Raw genomic sequence first — 22,515 nt, 5'->3', positions numbered from 1 at the left:
ACACAAGAAAAAACGCATTAACAACATCAGGGTTTGTGTTTAATCCACTGGGATCCCACTCTTTTGACCAAATGAATTTCCTAATACAATTTACTTTCTAGTCATTTATTAAGTTATGAATCGTTCAGACCATTTGTGATTCACTAAGAAACACCTCAAAAGAATGATTGAATAAATTTGACATCACTATGGATTGCTATAGTTGACATTTTCAGCTTTTCCATGACTATGTGAACTCAACTTTTTCTTCAACATGGAAGCAAGCCTATGGGTGAGACTTCCAGTTCATTAGCTGCAATAGGGAAATAACGAGAATAACAACAACGTCCAGTAAACAGTTTGTACTACAAACCAACGTGTTCATAATTAAGATAATACATTAAAATAATATGGTAAAACATACTAATTTGCAATGTCAAGCAGCAAAACTAGCTGTTTTGTACGGCTAAAAAAAGCTCAAAGTGGATTAGACCAGAAGCCAGACCCATAAAATTTACTCTTACCGGAAGAAGAAGAAGGTTGGATACACATCCTTTCATTATGTTATCAAACCTCACCTTGAGGGTCCACCTCCTTAGCCACCTTGAGAGCGTCTGAGTTGGCCAAGTCCATGTTGGCCGGGGTGACGGCGAGGATAAGGCAGCTTTCCCTAGTGATGAACTGCATAATCATGTCTCGAATCTGGTGCTCGATGTCTGCCGGCTGGTCGCCGACAGCAACCTTAGTCATACCGGGCAAATCGATGAGAGTCAGATTCAATACTGTTGAACAGAGAAAGAGATGAGTAACATTTTAACAATGGCTGCTGAGTGTGGACTGAGGAAAGCTCTGGTCTTAGAGAGCCTCGTGCTGTATTACCGTGCGGCGAGTAAACCCTCAGGTTGATGGGAATAGGAGAGATGCCCTTATTGGACCCGGTTATCCTGTCGGTCTCGGCTTCAATTTCCTGCCGGACTTCGTCAAAGTCCACGAACTTCCTCCCTTTGCAGTGCAAGAATTCCGCATATTCTACAAAGAGAGAGAGAGAGACAGAGTGTGCGGTTTAGAGCGATGGGGAGATGGACAAATGACATTTGATGACAATCAATCTGATTTTGATTTCAATTTGATTCAGTATCGAATGAGAGTCAGTTGGTACTTCATTACTATAATATTTAAGCAGTTAATTTTCCTAGCTGACTAACAAATTTATAATCACCGAATAGGTTTACAAGACGTTTTTGCGTTGAAACACTAATTGTGTGATTATATGAGACGATTATGTGGATTTCGGTCAGCCTGAAACCAATTAAAGTATTAAAAACTCTTTAAAACCTATTTTAGTTGCCAAAAAAGCATTACTGATTTTTTTTTTCTGTTTAATTCATAATTAATAACAATTATATTATTAAATTGACATTAAAACAGACAAAAAACACGACAAAGTTATCAACATTTTAATTAGAATTAAAATGAAAACTGAAAATATAAAAAAGATTTTAAAAAAAATAAGAATATAAAATCAACAGTATTTCAGTGATACTAAAATAACACTGTTCTACATACATTATCAATACGAAGGTCCAAAAGTCATACTTAATTACAAACAAAACAATAATAAATTATTAGTATTAACAACATTAATAATATATACATAAGTAATAATAATATAAATTAAAAATGTTTTTACATCATTTTAATTATTTTTGTTTCACCTTTAATTCACTTATATTTTCATATCAATGCAAAAATGTAAATATATATAAATTTGTAATTAAGATATGCTTCACTGAATTTTTTTTTCTTCCTATTTTCCCTCCTCTGCATTCAAAATGGAACTGGTTTTGAATAAAAACTGCTTCTCAATTCCCAATGGTGTAAATGATCCCCAGATATTGTGCATATACAAGCAGACAACATCAGTTCAGCTTTGTTATGTTCAACTTTATAGTCAATTGCACTCATTTGGAAGATAATTTGTTCTGTATAATGTCTTTCTGTCTGAATTAATTCTCCATCTGCACTTCCATGTTCTCGCTGCATTACAGTACCTCATGCTGAAGACAATATAAATGATAATTGCTTTTAAGTGGCAGAGTTCAAAGGGGAATTTTGAGAGGGGAACTCACTTTATGCACGAAAACTGAGTAAGACGTTATTACAGCTGAAGTGTCATTTTTTGTGTCACTAGTAACAGAAATTGCAGAAAGTATATTTTGTTCTCACACTGGACTGATTTAGAGCCCTTCGATTTCTGTTAAGGATGCACCGAATATTCGGCAACCAAAATTATTCGGCCGAAAATAGCTCTTTTGGTGCTCGCGAAAAGCGAAAAAGCTGAATAAATTATACCAAACAATGACGTGACGCGATCAAATAGATGTGCGCACTAATGCAGCAAACATGTCGGCAGTGTGGAAGCATTTAAAACTGACAGACTGTTTAGTATTGCAGTACTCTTCTTGCGCCAAAATAAAAGTCAAAATTCATAAATGTTAGCATTGTAATTTTACTGTTGTTCTGTAAAAAAAATAAAAAAATAAAATAAGACAAAAATAATGATAAAAACTCATTACAACAGCTCTATTAATACATTTATTATAACATTATCCTTTGCTCAGCAAGGCTCCATTTCTTTGTACATTAAAAGCAAAGCCTGATTCAAGAAGAGGGTCTTAAAAATGGCCAAAGAATATTATTTTACTAACTTATTAATTTAAAGTTAAATTGTGCTTTGCTGGTAGGCGGCTATAATGTCTACTACAATGTTACAAATGTTCAGTTTTAAATAAATATTTTTAAATTGTTGTTTTGTAATTGATTTTTTTCTTTGAAAAGCAAGACAAAACTGTAAAAAGCAAATATTTGCCATTTAATTTATGCAATGGTGAACAAAATCGGCAAAATACATGAGGGAAAAACACAAAAAACCATGTTCGGTAATTTGCCTTCGGCAAAGAATTTTCATTTCGGTGCATCCCTAGTTATTATGGCTTTTATAAGTGTCATTCTTGTGCCACTACTAACAGGAACTGCAATAAATTAGTATTTTTTGTTCTCACACTGTATTGATTTAGAGCCCTTTGATTTCTCTGATGCAGAAAATGTGGATTCAACCACAGAATTTAGTCATAAAACTACAATTAATTCACCTTAGAGAATATCACAGAATTAGACAAAATTTGGATGAATACATTTAAATAAAAAAAAACTCTATTGTGTAGCACTTCATCAAAAAATTAAAGGAATTGTTAAAATTTCATTTGCTTACATTTTAGGAGACTAATTAAATTGTTAAATTTGTATGCATTTATTTGATAACCACCATTTTTGATTATATATTCATATCAAAATCATAAAAAACTGACTGCTGGAAAAAAACAACAACAACAAAACTTCAAAATTTCATAGGGCTATTATTGTCTAAATTTCAATAAATTATTCAAGTTTTATCAATCCAACTGATTAGACATCATTATTAAAATGTATTTAATCCATTACAATGTTAATATAATAAAAGGCCGCTCGATGTGTCATTCGATGCGACACATTTTTTGACACCATTTGATGTCACACCTTTTGAGCTCCAGCATAAACACCATAGGCACTGTATACGAATACACATGAAAGCATGTGGTTTCAACCATCCGCATACATACTAAAAATACCTGAGAAGGCTTTGTTTGGTTGTGCTGTGCTCATCAACACACTCACCAGCTTTGTTGTTAACTAGCTGCAGAATGAGAGGCCTACGGGTGACAATGCCTGAGCCTCGGGGAAGGAAATCCCTGTAAAAAGACAGAGAAAAAGAAAGTGAGTATGGGTGGAGGAAAGACAAACACTTTTGCGTCATTCATAGCAATCAAGCTCAATTTTCAGGGGTGACAAGACTGATCAAAATATTCATGAGTAAGGGGGCGAATGTTTAGAAGCAACCTCTTTGCATTCATATCAGAATACACACACAAACCAAGACGCTATCTGGCCCCTTGTAGCAATGAATATTAAAACACGGTGGCATCTTTTGAAGGCCCGTGATTCCTAAGAGGCTGTGGCGTTTTTGCAAATGAATGGCCACTGCCGTATCTCGCAGCCAAATCAGGCTGCATTTAATAACACTGTGGCGCATTATAAACACCCTCGGAGATCAAACTGTGAGCTGAGAGCAGGGCAATTTCAGCCCTTACGCTCTAATATATCCGCAGATCTAATAAGCAGCACCGAGGACAGAACAGGCACATTTTTAATAATATCAGAGAAAATGAGGCAGAATTTCAATCAGAAACATAATCTATGCGAATGCAGACATATACATGAGTAATGTTCTCGACTTCAGTACTGGAGGGGGTGATAACTACCTTCAAATGTCTGTGGTTATAAATCTTATGTGTTATTATTTAGTAAGCTATTATTTTAAATGTAGTTTTGATTATCTAAAAGGAACCTATTCATAAAAATCATTCATTCGAGAATCGGACTACACTCGTCACGCTGCAGATTCAGTATCTGAGCTGCAAAGACTGTTCAGGTACAGAGAAAAAAAAAATGTCATATATCGCTGTTTTACCTTTTTTTGTAAAGGCCGTTTGAATTTCTTTGCACATTCGCTTTGTAAACACTGGGTTGGTACTTCTACAGCGATTTTGGATGATTTTGAAGTTGGAGGAGAAAATTAGATGGTAGTTTGTTGACATACCCTAAACTGTATTGAACCGGAGTGCGGTTGCACAAAGACGAGCATTTGAGACTTAAAAGTATATAAATCATTTATTTTTAGAAAATAAGTGATCGTTTTGCTAGATAAGACCAGTATTCCTCGGCTGGGATCTTGTAGAGCTCTTTGAAGCTGCATTGAAACTGCATTTTTAACCTTCAATCTGTTGAGCACCATTGGAGTCCACTATATGGAGAAAAATACTGGAATGTTTTCCTCAAAAAACTTAATTTCTTTGCAACTGAAGAAAGAAAGACATGAACATCTTAGAAGAAGACATGGGGGTGAGTAAATTATCAGGAAATGTTTATTTTGGAAGTGGAGTAATCCTTTGCGTATGCGTAGTCTGTGTGATCCGGGTCAATACAGTTATGTTGAAAAACTCCCATCTAGTTTACGTCTTCAACTTCAAAATCACCCTACAATGCTGTTTTACCTTTCTTTGTAAAGGGCGTTTGATCTATGTATGTTCACTTTGTAAACACTGGGTCAGTACTTCTGTAGCAATGTAGAACGATTTGAAGTTGGGGAAGTAAACAAGATGGGAGTTTTTTGACATACCCTAACTGTATTGACCATAGCCATGTGGAGCAGTTTTTATGATGGATGGATGGATGCACTTTATTGGATTTCAAAACCTTAACAACCATTCACTGCCATTATAAAGCTTGGAAGAGCCAGGACATTTTTTAATATAACTTCGATTGTATTCGTCTGAAAGAAGAAAGTCATATACACCTAGGATGCATGGAGGGTGAGTAAATAATGGGGTAATTTAAATTTTGGGGTGAACTATTTCTTAAGTGGCAAAAAAAGGGTTAAATATAAACATTGAATTCTAAAACCAAAACTGCTTGCATTCCTTTTGACTTTTGGATGCTATATTCTACCATGTTTGTTGGTATAGGCTAAAATCCCCGTGCATCCGTACACAGTGGATTTTCCACAGTTGCCCATGCTAAATGCGTTCATAAAAAGCTTTATATCGCACCACTAGCAGGGTGTGATTTGAAAACAATCTATCTATGAAGCATAAACATAATTAACAGAAGAAAAAAAAATTACTGTGTAGGACTCGTCACTTGCCATTGGAAGCTCCTTGTAGTAGCCTACGTTCCTGCTGAATCCTGCAGCTTAGCTGGCAACCTCGAGTCAAGGGGGAGGGGGAGGGGAAACACCGTTCTACAGTATTTTGAAAGTGATTGCAGTACCAGTTTTGGCCACAATCCTACATATGGTTTCTTTAAATATGTAGATACCTAAATAGATACCTAAATATGAAAATTTGATGTGCTTACACCCAGGGCATCCAAGATGTAGGTGACTTTGTTTCTTCGGTAGAACACAAACTTAGATTTTTTTACTTGAACACACTCAATTGAGTTGATCATTGTGGTGGATCAGAGGTAAATAATGATATAAATGCTGTTCAATTTCTTGCACAGACCGATCGTTTTGTGTCTTAACACCTCAATGTATCGTCACGAGCCGCAGGGTTAATTTGGTTTTGTCTGTGTATGTTTGATTACTCTCATAGATTTGGTGCCCATTGACTGTCATTATATGACTGACAGACTGCAACAGTTTGCGTTAAAAATCTTCGTTTGTGTTCTCCTGAAGAAACAAAGTCACCTACATATTGGATGCTCTGGGGGTAAGCAGATAAACATTTTTTTTTTCTCATTTTTGGGTGAACTATCCCTTTAAATTGCAGTTTCAGTGCACGAACAAGGGTCATATCTAGCAAAACATTTGTCATTTTCAAATAATAGTAATAATTTACATTTTTAAGCACAAATGCTCATCTGTAGAGCCCTTTGAACCTGCTGATCCCCCTTAAACTCCACTATATGGGGAAAAATCCTTGAATATTTTCCTCAAAAACAATTTCATTTCGACTGAAGAAAGAAAGACATGAACATCTTGGATGACAAGAGGGTAAGGAAATGATTAGGAAATTTTCATTGTGGAAGTGAACTAATCCTTTAACAAAACTGTTTGATTACTTAGAATATTGTTCAAAATATCTAATAAGTTGTGCAAATTTGGAAGAACATGAGAGATTAAATGATGACAGGACTTCTATTTTTGAGTGAACTGAGATAACAGCTGCTGTTACTGTTACAAAAACTTATATGGATATTAACTTCTGGAAGCTTCTTACTAAAATGTCATCAACCATGACAACAGTCAACCATAGATGACTGTTTAAACCAAGGGTCACCAAACTTGATCCTGGAGGGCCGGTGTCCTGCAGAGTTTAGCTCCAACTTGCCTCAACACAGCTGCCTGGAATTTTCAAGTATACCTATTAAGACCTTGATTAGCTGGTTCAGGTGTGTTTGATTAGGGTTGGAGCTAAACTCTGTAGGGACACCGGCCCTCCAGGACCGAGTGTGGTAACCCCTGGTTTAAACGATGAACTTTTGCATTTATTTACTTGTGTCCGGTTTGTTTCAGATTTTTGGGACGGTTTAAAAGCACATGATGAAATGCCGATGATGTGTCTTTTTCCACATGGGAAGCTTTGATGGCATCCCACATGCTGTGGGTGAGTTGAAAGCATGTCTGCATGTTCAAGAGGAGTCCAGTCACAATCTGTCATAATGAGTAAGCCTGTCTCTCCAGGAGATCCTGCTCTACATCTGGTCCTGATCAAAGCTGGTGCAGTCAGCTGCGAATCCAACCGCCATTACCCTGAAATCAGCGGCCCACCGAATGCACAATGCAGCAGAGCCCGAGGGGAAAGACAGACCATGCTTTTAAAACACACACAGTTGAACAATAAAAGAAAGCGCATACACAAAGAGATGCTCGGCTCGGCTCTTTGTGTTCATTTCGAATGGTTCGATTCACAGTAAATGAACCAAGCGTTCTCAGACACTAAAAGACTGTATCGCAAACTAGAATGTATTTATTATTCATTTTTTTGATTGAAATTGTAGCCTGCACCGTTTGACAATCGCCTTTACGCCATACCATTTTATTTTAATATACCATGCAGCCATATGCAAAAGTAAGCCAGAGCTGTCAAGTGTGGCCTATGAGGACGGCACCGTCTGGCTGCATGAAGATGAAGCACGTGGCTGTACGACAATGGCCAAAGCCTGGAGGGGGAGATCGGCGAATAAAAACAGGCCACAGAGAGCCGTGTGCTGGCCTATCCTCGCATGCATGCATGGCCCCCTCTCAGTCTCCACTTACACCCACTCTGCCAGCAAAGCCCAACTCCTACACAAACACACACGCATTGATTTAAATCAGGGGTCTCAAACTCAACTCACCTGGGGGCCGGTGGAGGCAGAGTTTGGGTGAAGCTGGGCCGCATCAAGTTTTCCACAAGAAAAGCTTTGTTAAAAAAAATTCCAATCTTCTCAAATCTCTTTATTTTTATTTTTTAACACAAAATAAGATGAAAAAATAAATTAAGAATTAATAAGAAAATAAATCAATCAATCAGTCCTAAATAAATAAAATAATGATAATAATAACAATAATAATAATAATTAGATTTCGCTAGTCTGCGACTATATGTAGTTTCTTTAGTCTTCTATATCTGCTGTATTCAGGTTCAAAAGTCTGTATTAGCAGCTCTTTAACCTTTAACCTTCTTCTGAACATGAATGGAACATCGAAGAACATGAACTGTTGTTCTGAACATGGCTTCTCTTGCCTACTCCTTGCTGCTAGAGACCTGGCAGCGCTTCCTCTCGCAGAGCCGAGCCACATTTGGCTTGAGGGAGGAAGCAGTTGAGCCCCTCAGTATGGCTTGAAGATGATGATCATCAGTAAGTCTGGACCTGTACTTGGACTTATTGAAGTTCAAGGTGGAGAAGAGCTTTTCGCACAAGTATGTGCTCCCAAAAAGGCACATGGTCCGCTTGAACATTCGGGAAAGCTCAGGGAAGCTGGGGTCAATTCTCTCAAAAATTGCCCAAGCTTGTCTGCTTTTCCACTCACCTCCCTGAACTTCACTTTGAGTTCAGAGTTGCACTGCAGGTCAATGACCTCCATTTGAAACACAGAAGGGGCATCTTGCACATCAAAGGATCAAATGGTCAAATGTTCAGAATAAGCATGATAAAAAAAGAAGTCTCTTATGCTCATCGACGTTGCAGTTATTCCATAGTAAAAACAATAATATTGTGAAATATTATTACAATTTAAAATAACTGTTTTCTATTTGAATATATTTTAAAATGTATTGTTTCCATCATCACTCCAGTCTTCAGTGTCACATGATCCTTCAGAAATCAATCTAATATGATGATTTGATGCTCAAGAAACATTTGTTATCGTTATCAATATTAAAAATAGTTACGCATCCGGTTCAACTATCATATTTCTCTGAAAACCAAACACATGCCATACATTTTTTTCCAGGTTTCTTTGATAAACATCAAGTTCAAACAAGCATCACAAATGTCTTTAATATCACTTCTGAGCAATCCTCGTTGAATAAAACTGTTATTTTATACTTATTTCTATTTTTGAACAAAATATGAAGCAGCACAATTGTTTTCAACATTAATAATAAGAATAAATGTTTCTTGAACAGCAAATCAGCATGTCAGAATGATTTCTGATAGATTATGTGACAACTGAAATTATGATTAAAAAATTCAACTTTTCATCACAGGAATAAATTATATTTTAAAATATAAAATATTTAAAATATTCAAATAGTAATCAGCTTTAAAAAAAAAAATATATATATAACAACACAACTAAACACAGAGCATAAGAGATGTATAAAATAACTGAAATAATTAAAAATCGTAAAAATTCCAAACTTTTGACTACCGGTTTTATTTATTAATTTTATTTTAACTACGTTTTTTTTTTAATGGCTGTTTTTGCTTATACTTTATGTATTCTGTTTACCATTTAACTTATTTTTATTTCCTATGGAATGCTATCCACATACAAATTGCATTATATGATAGATCCTCTATTGTATAACCTTGCCCCACTTTACTTGAAATAACCTTGTTCTGTTTCTCGTGCTGCATGAATCTTTTCATAAGAGAGAGACAGAATACATATTAATGGTGATATGTGTATATATACAGCTAATGAAATCAATATACAGTATGTGACCCTGGACCACAAAACCAATCTTAAGTAGCGTCAAAATGATCAATTTCTCTTTTATGCCAAAAATCGTTAGGATATTAAGTAAAGATCGTGTTCAATGAAGATATTTAGTAAATTTCCTACTATAAATATATCAAAATTTTATTTTTGATTAGTAATATGAATCGCTAAGAACTTCCTAAAGGCAATTTTTCTCAGATTTTTTGTCAAATATTGTCAAATATTGTCCTATCCTAACAAACCATTCATCAATGGAAAGCTTATATATAACTCTCAGTTAAAAAAAATAAAATTAAAAAAAAACCTTATGAGTGGTTTTGTGGTCCAGGTAGGCATGTGCCGGTATCAAATTTTCATGCTGCGATTAATTGATTGAGCTTTTATCACGGTATACGGTATTATCACAATATTTTAATTGCTCAGGAGAAATGGATGGAGTGGTGGTGGGGGAGGGAACAACTTGCATTAAAAAAACAACTTGCATTACAATAGGTGTAATTGTGATTGTCAAAACATTTGGTAACTAAACAGAATTTTACACAATTTTCACGATTTCAATTCTTGGGATTTGATTTCAATCTTGATTCAATATTGACTCTTTGGATAAAAATTAGGTAGGCTACAGTAGATAGCCTACATATAATTTTTTCTCAAGAAAAAAAAATATATATCTCACATAATGCTGTAAACATACAGAGAGCCCTGTCAGCTGGTATTATTAAAGGTTAAAAATTAACAAATTAAATTAAATACAATTTGGTTTTCATTATAATAACAATTATGACAAGTAAAAATATAATACAAATGTAACATAGTGCATATATTTAGCAAAATACTCCTCTCTATAGCTATTTTTTTTTTAGTCAACTAAGGTAAATGTAACGTTCTGTGACATAATTGTTCACCTGCAGTTTTATTTACCTCTTTCCGTGGTTGAAAAACACTGATTGATCGATATTATCTTTCGGTAAGTTGTACTGTATCTTTAAATAAAAAGTAACAGATGATCGGTTTACTTGAACTGAAGCGCTACAGCGATCGGTCACGTCACATTTACAAGCACCAAAACGGTATTTATTGTCTGAATTTCGTAATAAAATGGACAGAACCTGAGATCTGAGAATTGTTTTCATATCAAAAGTAACCTGCTCTGTTGTAGTAGTCTGTCGGTCTCCATGTTCTCTTTGCTCCGTGAGAAAATGGATGCGTGGCGCGAGAGCGTGTAAATTGTAAGTGTAAATTGCGTGAGTCTCACGCTGAATGCGTAGAGTTGGCAGCCCTGCTTTTAGAAAGGGGATAAATCGTCGGCAGTGTTCCTCCTTCCGCCATGCTTCTTCTCCATGTGAGGATTGTTTACAGACTAGAGTGCGCACTGCGCCGCATGCACACAGTGCTTCTACATGTGGGGATTGTTTACATTCAGAGTGCGCACATGTGTCGCGCAGCATATACACCGTGTTTGTTTAAACGGTTGATGGAAAATATGCTAATGCACGTTCTATAAATATAAATTCTGATCAATTATTTTTCACGGTATTTTGAAGTGCCCACGATAACAATATCGTGCATATTCATTACCGCGATTTATTGCATTACCGAATACCGGCACATGTCTAGGTCCAGGGTCACATATGGTATCTGTAACTGTATGATCCAATCTGTTATAATGTATGAAATCTAAATAAACAAAGGCTTGTAAACACACACACACACTCAGTGGACCGAGGCACTTTGCAAATAAGAACAAATATCCACACGCAGCATGTAATATGCAACGAACGCTTCGCAAAACTCATTGCTTCATTTCTCACTTGTTTCCAGTGCAAACAGGCAGGTGGGCTGCTGTCCATTATTCATGGCCTTTAAATGATAGAGGAGGCTGAGCAGATTGTGTATCATTTCATCCATTATGCATGCAAAACCGCAGAGCGGCGCAGAGAGAGTGGAAAGAGAGCGGGAGAGACAGACAGAACTCGTCTCACTTCAGCTACACCCAGTGTGAGTCTCAGTCCACCAGCGGGAGAAGTGGCCTAATCGCCAGTTCTCATTAGCCAAAATACAAGCACGGAACATGGTGCACCTCAGCAGAGTTCGCTCGTTAAAGACGATGGATCACGGAAAAGTGGATTTTGCTGGTTTATTTTAAACAAAACCGGGTAAACTGCACAAAACCCATTGGGAATGTGACATATTCAGCTCAAAATCAAAAGAAAAGTGATTTTTTTAGATTATGATGTTTTAAAGGTAATTTTTTGGAACACCTGGGATGAAATGTGCCTGCAACCTGACGGATATCACCGAAATAGATGTGCTGAGTAATCACATCTGTCTCTGTGACAGCATGAGTTGGGTTGGGAGTTAGCCAATCAGAAATTTCTGTCTAGAAATGGGTCAGTGTCTAGCGGCGGTGCTTTACCGGAGATACATTTAATGATGAGAGTGTTTTACCAGTTTTAGGCTAGCTAAAGGATAAAAAAATATATATGCTTTGTGTCTCTAAATTCATACTTTCAAAACATTACAACAATAAAATAAAAGGTAAAACATTAGATAAATTACTGTTCAAACATTTGGTGTCTGTAAAATATTTGTTTACGTTTTTAAAAGAAGTCTCTTAGGGTCAGCAAAGCTGCACTGATTAAAAATACAGTTAAAACTGTAAAATTGTGAAATATTATTACAAATAACTGCCTTCTATATTATATTAATAGTTTTTAAATGTAATTTATTCCTGTGACGCAAAGCTGAATTTTCAGCATCATTACTCCAGTCTTCAGTGTCACATGATCCTTCAGAAATCACTCTAATATGCTGATTTGCAGCTCAAGAAACATTGCTTATTATTATCAATGATGAACTTAATTGTGCTACTTAAAATTTTTGTGAAAACCAGACTTTTTCCAGGATTGTCTAATGAATAAAAAAGGCCAAAACAAAGGGTCAGTGCTGTAAATGTCACTTTTAATTAATCGAAAAATAAATAAATAAATTTTAAAAAAAAAATGTAAATATGCCTGACAAGACTGTAACACTGAATGACATCTAATGTGTCTTCTATAAATTAGGGGAAAATGTAGGATATTTATTTTTTGCTCAGAAAAACAAAAATGCAATTAAATTAAACTTAAAACTTTAATATGTTGGGGGGAAAGCAACAATGTAAATACATATACCTTATATACCTTTTTCATCTTTGACCCATATTATATAATATTTAATTGTGTAATGAAAAAAAGCTTGTTTTTCCAGCATAAAAAATTTGGCCAAATTAAGCGTAATTAAGTAAATTCAATAATATTTGAATCATTTTTTAAAAGTTTCAATTTTAAAAAGATATATTTTTTTCTTTATATATTTACACTGCAGGTCAAACATTTGGAGTAATTACCATAATTATGATTCAATGTTTGTGAAAGTAGTTTCTTACGCTCAACTATTTTTATTTGATCAAAAATCCGGAAAAACAGTAATATTGTGAAATATTATTACAATTTAAAATATTTTTTTTTTATTCCTGATGCAAAGCTGAATTTTCAGCATCATTACTCCAGTCCTTAGCGTCCAGAAATCATTGTAATCTGCTAATTTGTTGTTCAAGAATTACATGTGTTATTATTGTTATCAATATCAAAAATAGTTTTGCATCTGATCAACAGTTGAAAACTTTTATATTTTGTGGAAACCACACCATAATTTTTTTCCCAGGTTTCTTTGATGAATATCAAGTTCAAACAAGCAACATTTGTTTTTTTAAATGTGACCCTGGACCACAAAACCAGTCTTGAGTCGCTGGGGTATATTTGTAGCAATAGTCAAAAATACATTGTATGGGTCAAAATTATTGATTTTTCTTTTATGCCAAAAATCATTAGGAAATTATGTAAAAATCATGTTCCATGAAGATTTTTTGTAAAATTCCTACTGTAAATATATCAAAATGTAATTTTTGATTAGTAATATGCATTGTTAAGAACTTAATTTGGACAACTTTAAAGGTGATTTTCTCAGTATTTTGATTTTTTTGCACCCTCAGATTCCAGATATTCAAATAGGTGTATCTCGGCCAAATATTGTCCTATCATAACAAACCATACATCAATAGAAAGCTTATTTATTGAGCTTTCATATGATGAATACATCTCAGTTTAGTAAAATTTAACCTTATGACTGGTTTTGTGGTCCAGGGTCACAAATAATCTTATTATAAACTATTATTTTTTTATACTTATTTCTTTCTTACTACTAATTTTTTTTTTGAATGGTAGTGTATCAGAGTTTCCACAAAAATATTAATCAGCATAAATTACAGGTATTAAATTTTCTACTTTAAAGCACTATGAAGGAAGGCAAACATCTCTGACAACATTAAAAACAGAACTAATAAGAAAAAGAAGCGATTATCAGCTATTATTGCTATTATTATAGTTGCAACTAGGGCTGCAACAACGAATCGATAAAATCGATAAAAATCGATTACTAAAAGCGTTGGCAACGAATTTCATAATCGATTCGTTGTGTCGCGCGACGCAGAGACATTTGGTTGTTATTATATATATTTTAAAAAAAAAATTGAGCGCAGAGCGGAGTGGACACATTCGGTCTCTCTCCCGCACTGATGCCAGCAGAGTTCGGCACCTCAGCTGTGTTTCCATCCAAAAATGCGAATTTAACTTATGCGCAAAACTGGAACATTTGAGCATAAAGCACCGTTTCTACATTATATATATATGCTGCCCCGATTTATATCAAACATGTTTGATATTTAAGCCTACTTTGGCTAGCGTACTTTCACAGCAGCCAATGCTCGATCGCAAAACAGCTGCTGTACGGGTCGTTGGATAGTGGAGATGGAGAAAACTACTTCTATAGTTTTTGTAACACTGTCTGTCTGTATAATGTGTCGAAAACATACCACAACCGTAAGGAGAAAGAGGAGCTCTGCTGAGGTGAAATCGTCTCAGTTTTGAATAGGGCTGTGACGGTGGCACGTTGTTTTTTTATATATAGCCTACACTTCAGTCAGCAAACAAGCAGCCTAAAAACGCTAAAATAAATCAAAGAAATAATATATTTAATTAAGAAAGTAGCCTAAGAGTATTAAATAGGCTATTAAACAAACATTCCTTGTAAACATTCCCAGCTCATCAATTTTTGGCCGACTGAATTTGGCCGTCTTTTTTTCTCTTTCTCTTCCTCATTACACAGCTGCTGTTTTTAATAGCAAAGTGATTACATTTATTTTCGTTCGTTTAGTTTATAAAGTTAATTTAGAGATATATTTGGAACACTTTTTGTTTGTTATACCTAGCAAACAGCGGCAGACAGATCAAAAGCCTGCTTAATTCATCGCGATTTAAATTAAAATCCATTGATATAAAAAACTTAAAACATATCACAATATTAGTTTAATCATTCAATCAAGATAATTCCAAAGTTTGTGCGGAGAGAAGCGCGCTTTGCAGGGCATGGAGACGCCAGTGCAATGTGGAATTTCTTTTTTGCTCATAAAGGTAAGAGTAATATACCACCCGGGCCGGAACTGTAAAGGGTCTACCTTAGTTTGTGTGTACTAACAGTATCAACAAAATGTGCTCTTAAAGAAAACAAACAGAATACGCTTGATATCTTTGGTTTAAACAGGAGCGCTTCACAATAATTAACCGAAACCCAGGTAATTGCCTCACAAACACAATATCTATAGAAAGCTTTAAATTATTATTTTACTATAAAACGAAATAATTATAATCGAAAACAAAACTCTTTCATTAGCTAATCCATAAAGATGCATTAGGCATTAATGAGCAGATGGCAGGATCGCAGGGGCGGCTGGCCCATGGTGGGCGATAGTGCATCGCCCTCCTTGAGCCACACGAAAAAAGAGAGGTGAAAAAGAGTCTTATTTTGCTGGTCCTAGTCTGCATATTACGGTACAATCAACAGCCTGAATGTCACTTTCCAACCTAAAACCCCGCCCCCTTGGGGCGATCTCAGTCAGATTGAAAATCGCCCCAGCCGGTCTCATAGAGTTATATTGTGAGATTTTTTTTTTCACATTTTGAACCCTACAATGCATTTCAATAGGCACCGGGAGGGCTCGCCCCAACGTGATTTCGTAATACGCACTGATGCGTGCTCGAAGATGTACAGCACGCACGCGTAGCGAGACACAGTGTTGCCAGACGTACGATAATTATCGTATTTGTACCATAATTTTGACCTCTGTACGATGTACGATCAATAATACCACAATGTACGATAATTTCAGAATTTTGTGACACCATGGTCGTTTTAATTATAGAGCTTCTATTCTCAAAGATCTAGCAGTGTGGATCCTACGTCTACCTGCATGATTGTGAGGAGACGTGAACGTGGCGTTACGCATGTCTTTCATCCGTTCTTACGTCTTCTCAACCAATATCATCGTGGAGAATGGCTCTCTCTCACGAGCACAAGTTAACGTTCCTGTCGCACTTAGGTCAGTTGTTTCAAAACTGAGGTTGTTAGTTTAACAATAAAGTATAGAAAATGAGTGCTGAAAAGGATAAATAGTAGTAACACCTAGATTAATAGCTGTATTTTGAACGTTTGACTCGGGTAAGATAGTTTAGCATGAGTGCTGAAAAGGATAAATAGCTGTAACATCTAGATAAATATCTTTATTTTGAACGTTTGACTCAAATACGATAATTTTCTCCCAAATACGATAATTTTGAGCTTCTGGTACGATACTTGGACATTTCCAATCTGGCAACACTGGCGAGACATCTGAATGCATTGGCCATGCTTTCAATGGAGAGGGAACTTGTCAGGAATATGCCTGATTTTAATGAGAGGGTAATTGATCACTTTGCCTGCTTAAAAGTGAGGCGAGCAAAATTTCAATAAAAGTGATGTGTGTTATTAAATAGTGCATTGTTTATGTTATCACGGTAGTAGCCAGCTATGAGGTAACCGAGGTCCGGACCTCGGTCATTTTTTATATTCAAAAATAAAATGTCAAGCTTTTTGAATGATTATTTAGCCGTTTAAACCTCCTAATATCACATAATTGTATGCAATTCATGTTGCTGCGAGAAGCTAGCGCAGTGAACGGGGCTTGAGAACGCGTTGAGTGAGAGCGCGGGTGCAGCAGCAGCAGCCTCCGTTTGTTGCCAGATCCACCTAATACATGTTTTTTGACTCGTTTGTCCAATTTAGTGTGACACTTTGGGACGTTTATAAAGTGGAAAGTTGAACGTTAGTTTTATGCCAGTGTCATTATTCTAACGTTATTTTTATAACTTGTTATAAAATAAAAATTCCCTCAGCTAAAAAAAAAAAAAAAACGAACTTTCCATGTAAAACATTATACTGAATAAAAAATCTTTCACAATCATGTCTGTCTATTTTGAAGTTTAGGCTATACGTAGTGCATTTGTGGGTGTTATTATAGCACAATTCTTAACACCACTTCGGACCTCACTAATTTTCAAACCCTGTTTACTGTTGTATTCTTCAAATGTTGAATTGTAAATAGTTGTATTGATTGCATATTGGCAGGCAAATTTATACTGAATATGTTCTGAAAAGATTTGATTAATTACAGTTTTAATATGAGAAATAAAAAGTAGGCTATTTAATTGTACAGCAGTATTGTTTTTTTGTTTTTTTTTACTCTTAGAGGGCAAACTAGTTGATGACAATGTGTCTCTTGATGGCCATGGTGGAAGTGTTTCAGTGTATTTGAGACCATTGCGAAAAATGTAATACAGCTATTCAAAATACTGTACAGTTTGTACAATTCATGCCTGATGTTGCCATCTAGGAACAGGGAAACCAAATCAAACAATGTAATGTAATGCTGTAAAGTTGGCTATCTGAATTTTATCATAATTTTACCCATTAAAGCGGTTATCTTTACCATCATCGGAACAGTTGCCCCCCCAGAGATATTTGTCAGGAGCCGCCACTGCAGGATCGTCAATTTCATCTTTGCAACACTGAATCAGAAAATACTAGTTTATTAATAAGTAATTCGAATATTTTCTTAATTTTTGCCTTGACACATTCATGGTAATTACTTTTGCTGGGGCTTTGAGGCCAGTTTTGCGTGCATTTGAATGCGGAACTCTTCCAGCTGGTCGCTGCTGATGGCAGGACACTAAACACCGCCGTGGCAGAATGAATGTAGCAGACACTGCGTCCCAATTCGCATACTATCCGTCCTAAATAGTATTCGAAAATAGAATTAGTATGTCCCAAATCGTAGTATGTTCAAAAAAGTATTCCAAAGATTCCCGGATGGTCTACTACTTGACTTCAGAATTCGAAGTGCGGATCAACGCACACTCTAACGGCTAATATTGCCCACAACACATTGCGCGGTGAACGAGGATTCGATTAGAACTACAAACACGCATAAAAAGTGTTAAAAAACTACAAACATGGAGGATATGCGCGACCAACGGACAGGTAGAGAAAGGGGTTTGAGTGATAAATAATCAGTGTGTAACCTGATAAAAAATATATTTTTTAAATGTTATCCTCGTTATATTTCATGTGCAGCAACATTATGAACTTTTATAAAGATAGGTTTGGTCATTAACGTTTAAATGCATAATTATGCAAACATGAGCAGAGTTCTCGGCATGAAAGACTCCTGAAAGAACGTGCCTCTTCATTTCTCTCTGTTACGATAGGAAATTAAATTAAACGAAATGTAGATAATGTTAACTGTGATGATTGACAGGGCAGTTTAAACAGTGACAGGATTCAGGTAACTAAGCAACAGAGTGTCCGTTAAAAAAGCAGTTATGACGAAGTAGTATGTCCCAAAGCTCGCCTACTATTCTGCTACATACTCAAAAGTATGTACTTTTTCTTCACGAAAAGAGTACATACTTTTAGGGCGTAGTATAAGTAGGCGAATTGGGACGCAGCAAGAGAGTTAGTCAAGTTATCCCGTTCCAGCGTGCAAAGTCACATGACTTTTTTAATGCGCACTGAGGAATTTAATTTGAGAGGCTTCTTGAGGGAAATGCAGCATGTACACCACAGCAAGCCGCTGTCTTGACGGATAGTAATTTTAGTTTATTTAGTCTATATATTTGGCAGATGTAAAGCATACATGTGTATGTTTTTTGTGTTAGTCCATTTTTATTTTATTATTATTATTATAACAGTTCAAGGAGCAACATGTTCGTGCACTTTCTAAAGATTTTAGTTCTGTTTTTGAATAAAGGGTTGTAAATCCCTTTTTTTTATCCGATTCATCGATTAATCGAAAAAATAATCGACATATTAATCGATTATTAAAATAATCGTTAGTTGCAGCCCTAGTTGCAACTAAATGTAATAACTGTGACAGCCAATATGTTATAGACTCATGTTAAATAATCTGTAAAAAAAAGAAAGAAAAAAAAAGGTCAATAAAATAAGTCATCAAATTCTAAAAAATATAAGCTGTATTCTCTGCTCTTAAAAGCTAGGGGCGTGTCTGCTGTCAGCGCTGAAACCACGCCCACTCGTGGAAACGCTGCCACCTCAACCTGAATGGATGCTCCCTCTAGCAGCTTAATTGGATTTACACAGCCATACAACAGGTAATATGCATTACCTGAAGAACGCATAGCTAGCTAGCAAACTGTAGGCTGAAGTAACTAACCGTAATGACAGTAACTTGCGATTAAGTGGGTGAACGACTGATGCCAATGTGCTTTAGTTACTATAGTGTTAGGGAAGGGCCCATGCTTAGTGGCTCCAGTGCATCATCAAGACATGCTTTCCGGGCCACCCAAAATATCCTAAACACAAAAATGGTGAAAAACTGTTTAACGCTCTAACTTCACAATTCAGTACCACATGTCTTTTCAGCAATACATGTATGTGTTTAGAAACAATTCTCTGAATTGCCTTTACACAAACTTTAAGGGAGTATTGAACAAAACTTTGAACAGATTTAGTTAGAAACCAAAGTTTTTGATCTAACAATGGTAAGCCATTTGTAGCCTGTTTGTGGTCATATTACTACAAATGATACAGTTAAACTATAGAGGAAATCTGTTAAATATTCAAAAGAGCAAGCACACAGTGGAATCAAAAGCTGTAGAGCTGGACCTCCATGAATTATAGACCAAATCAGAGATCAGTTTCCTCCTGTGTATGCTGTCTGATTGAAGAGAACAAATCAGGCCTTGTTTGCTTTTAGATATTCCAAGAGATGACTTAAATCATTAAACGCTGGATGAAAGCACAGCTATATTTGTGAGGAAAGAGGAAACACACTGAAGTGAGCTGCCATCAGAATATTTTAACTAGACTTTACATAAGCCAAGTTGGATTTCTCACCAAAGCATGGCTGCAACTGATGATTCTTTTGATTGTTGATTAAAGTCAACTCATTTCTTTGATTAAACAGATAAAAACATTTTTATTTTCTGTATTTTGTAAAGTAAATAAATTCCACATACTGCTCAATATCATCCTCAAACAATGTGCAAACTGAAAATATGTATCTATGCAAGCCATGCTTTTTATTGTAATATATTAATACATTTATTATTATGCATTTTATTTATTAAACACTACCGTTCAAAAGTAAGATTTTACGTTTTTTTTTTTTTTTTTTACATTTTTAAAGAAGTCTCTTCTGCTCACCAAGCCTGCATTTATTTGATCTAAAGTACAGCAAAAATAGTAACATTTTAAGTAAGAATTTCTATTTTTAATTTTAAAACATGATTCATATTCCTGTGATTGTTACATTTTTATTCCCCGAGTCTTCAGTGTCACATGAATCTTTAAAAAAAAAAAAATTAACTTGCTGATTTTTCAAGACAGCATTATTATTGTTATTATTATTGTTAATATTTAAAATAGTTGAGTACATTTTTTTCCAGGATTCTTTCATTCTTTTAACGATCCAAAGATCAGCATTTATCTAAAATAAAACGCTTTTGCAACAGTAATTTTATTGTTTGTTTGTTCGTTAGTTTTTTTTTTTGGAAGAAATTATATTAGAAATTATTACTTTTATTTAGCAAGAATGCTTTAAATTGATCAAAAGTCATGATAAAGACATTTATAATCTTACAAAAGATTTCTATTTAAGTGCTGCTCTTCTGAACTTTTTATCCATCTAAGTAACCTAAAAAGAATTTTTTCAACATAATCATTATAATAAATATTTTCTGAGCAGCAAATCAGAATATTATAATGATGATGAGTAATATATAATATATATAATATAATGACTGGAGTAATAATGCTAAAATGCTAATATGCTTAAAAATGTTACCTTTGCATGGACATTATTCTATTTTTTTTTTTTTTTGGTCCATGCATAGGAAGTCAGTAGTCATATTTTATTATTAAATATAATTAAATATTATATTATATTTTTTCATAACCATTATGTTAATTGGTAAGTGTGTTTGGAACGACTTTTATGAGGGAGAGTAATTTTCATTTTTAGGACTTTGTAATAATTTATAAAATGGAAAACTGACCCAACCCAACCCAACATATCAATACACATTCAGTGCACAACAACTCAGCATATTCAGTGCTCAGCACCCATATGACAAACAACCACATGAACTAAATACAGAGGTCAGTCAATCAAAACAAAGACATTTACGAATAGCAGTCTTAAAGGTACAGTTGCAAAATCAGGCATTTTCTAGGTGAAAGGCTGGTAGAATGGTCATGAAATGTGCAATATCACTTTTTTGGTATCATAGTATTATAATCTGATAAAACATAACCATAGGGTTCAATGGTAAGCTGTTTTTTGTGACGCGCCTCACTATAAACAACACATGGAATGACAAAAACAACTTCCTTTGTCTTCTCCAATTCATAATTAATAAGTGATGGGTTCAGTTTCCTCAACACATTTGTCACAAAACAGCCCGTGGCATTATCTGCCTGCCTTTCACAAGGTTCACGCTGTGTTCTCGCTCCAGTTTTATACTCCTCCCATAGTGAGCGCAGCAAACTGAACAACAGCCCCTCCTAAAGCAGCCGGCGGAGCCAGATAGCAGAAGTCACGCAGAACAATGACATCAGCCCCGCAATAAACACCCAAGGTGGAGGCGCTGGCCTGCCGTTGGATCAAACCAACAAATCTGGAGAAAGATCTTGAAAATCCAGTTCGGCAGGATGAAATTTGACCAACAATCTCCACGTCGGTCTCGTTCAACTTGGCATCTTGTGTAACGGCAGATGCGACATGGATTGGGCTAATTAATATGTGCAACTAACTAATGTTTACTGAGCTCTGATTGTGTCCGTGAGATGAATAGTGCTTTTGTTTGTTAATTCCCAGCTGTCTAAATGTTAGTATGGTGGATAAAGGCCCGACAGAAGGTCAGAGAGCGTGCTAAAGCACTAAGGTACCACTGTGCTCATAATGTGCTATGTGGTTTTTATCATTATATTTGAACAGATACTGTTTATCTGTGACTTGTCATCTGTGTTCCACTGGCTTTTAATGCAAATATGGTTCCCAAACAAGCTCTCTCTTCCTCTCTACACATTCAGCAGGCTCTGCATTTCGAGCTGACAGAATGGTCACTTGCCTTATTGGGATAATAGCTCATTACATGGGCAAATACACATCTTGTAAGCATGTTTACATTCATTTTGGACACGACATGATTATGATTGGCTAACAGTTGTTTGACAAAGATGGACGCAGCTGTGATTTAGGTTAAAGAGCAGGTCGTATGGTATTTTAAAGTGTC

General features: G+C 35.4%; 1 protein-coding gene across 14 annotated transcripts in view; it reads right to left on the bottom strand.

Moving 5' to 3' along the window:
- dnm2a (dynamin 2a) overlaps positions 1-22,515 on the bottom strand; it is a 73,406-nt gene that overhangs the window by 35,792 nt on the left and 15,099 nt on the right. For all 14 annotated transcript variants that reach the window (XM_073837789.1, XM_073837833.1, XM_073837818.1 and 11 more), the window contains exons 2-4: positions 3,694-3,767; positions 859-1,008; positions 558-761 (exon numbers count right to left, since the gene is read on the bottom strand). In XM_073837789.1, coding sequence (XP_073693890.1) covers positions 558-761; positions 859-1,008; positions 3,694-3,767 — 428 coding nt within the window. The remainder of the gene's footprint in view (positions 1-557; positions 762-858; positions 1,009-3,693; positions 3,768-22,515) is intronic.

Source organism: Garra rufa, chromosome 1, assembly GCF_049309525.1.
Source record: "Garra rufa chromosome 1, GarRuf1.0, whole genome shotgun sequence".
NCBI lineage: Eukaryota > Metazoa > Chordata > Actinopteri > Cypriniformes > Cyprinidae > Garra > Garra rufa.
This window is presented reverse-complemented; position numbering and strand designations above follow the sequence as displayed.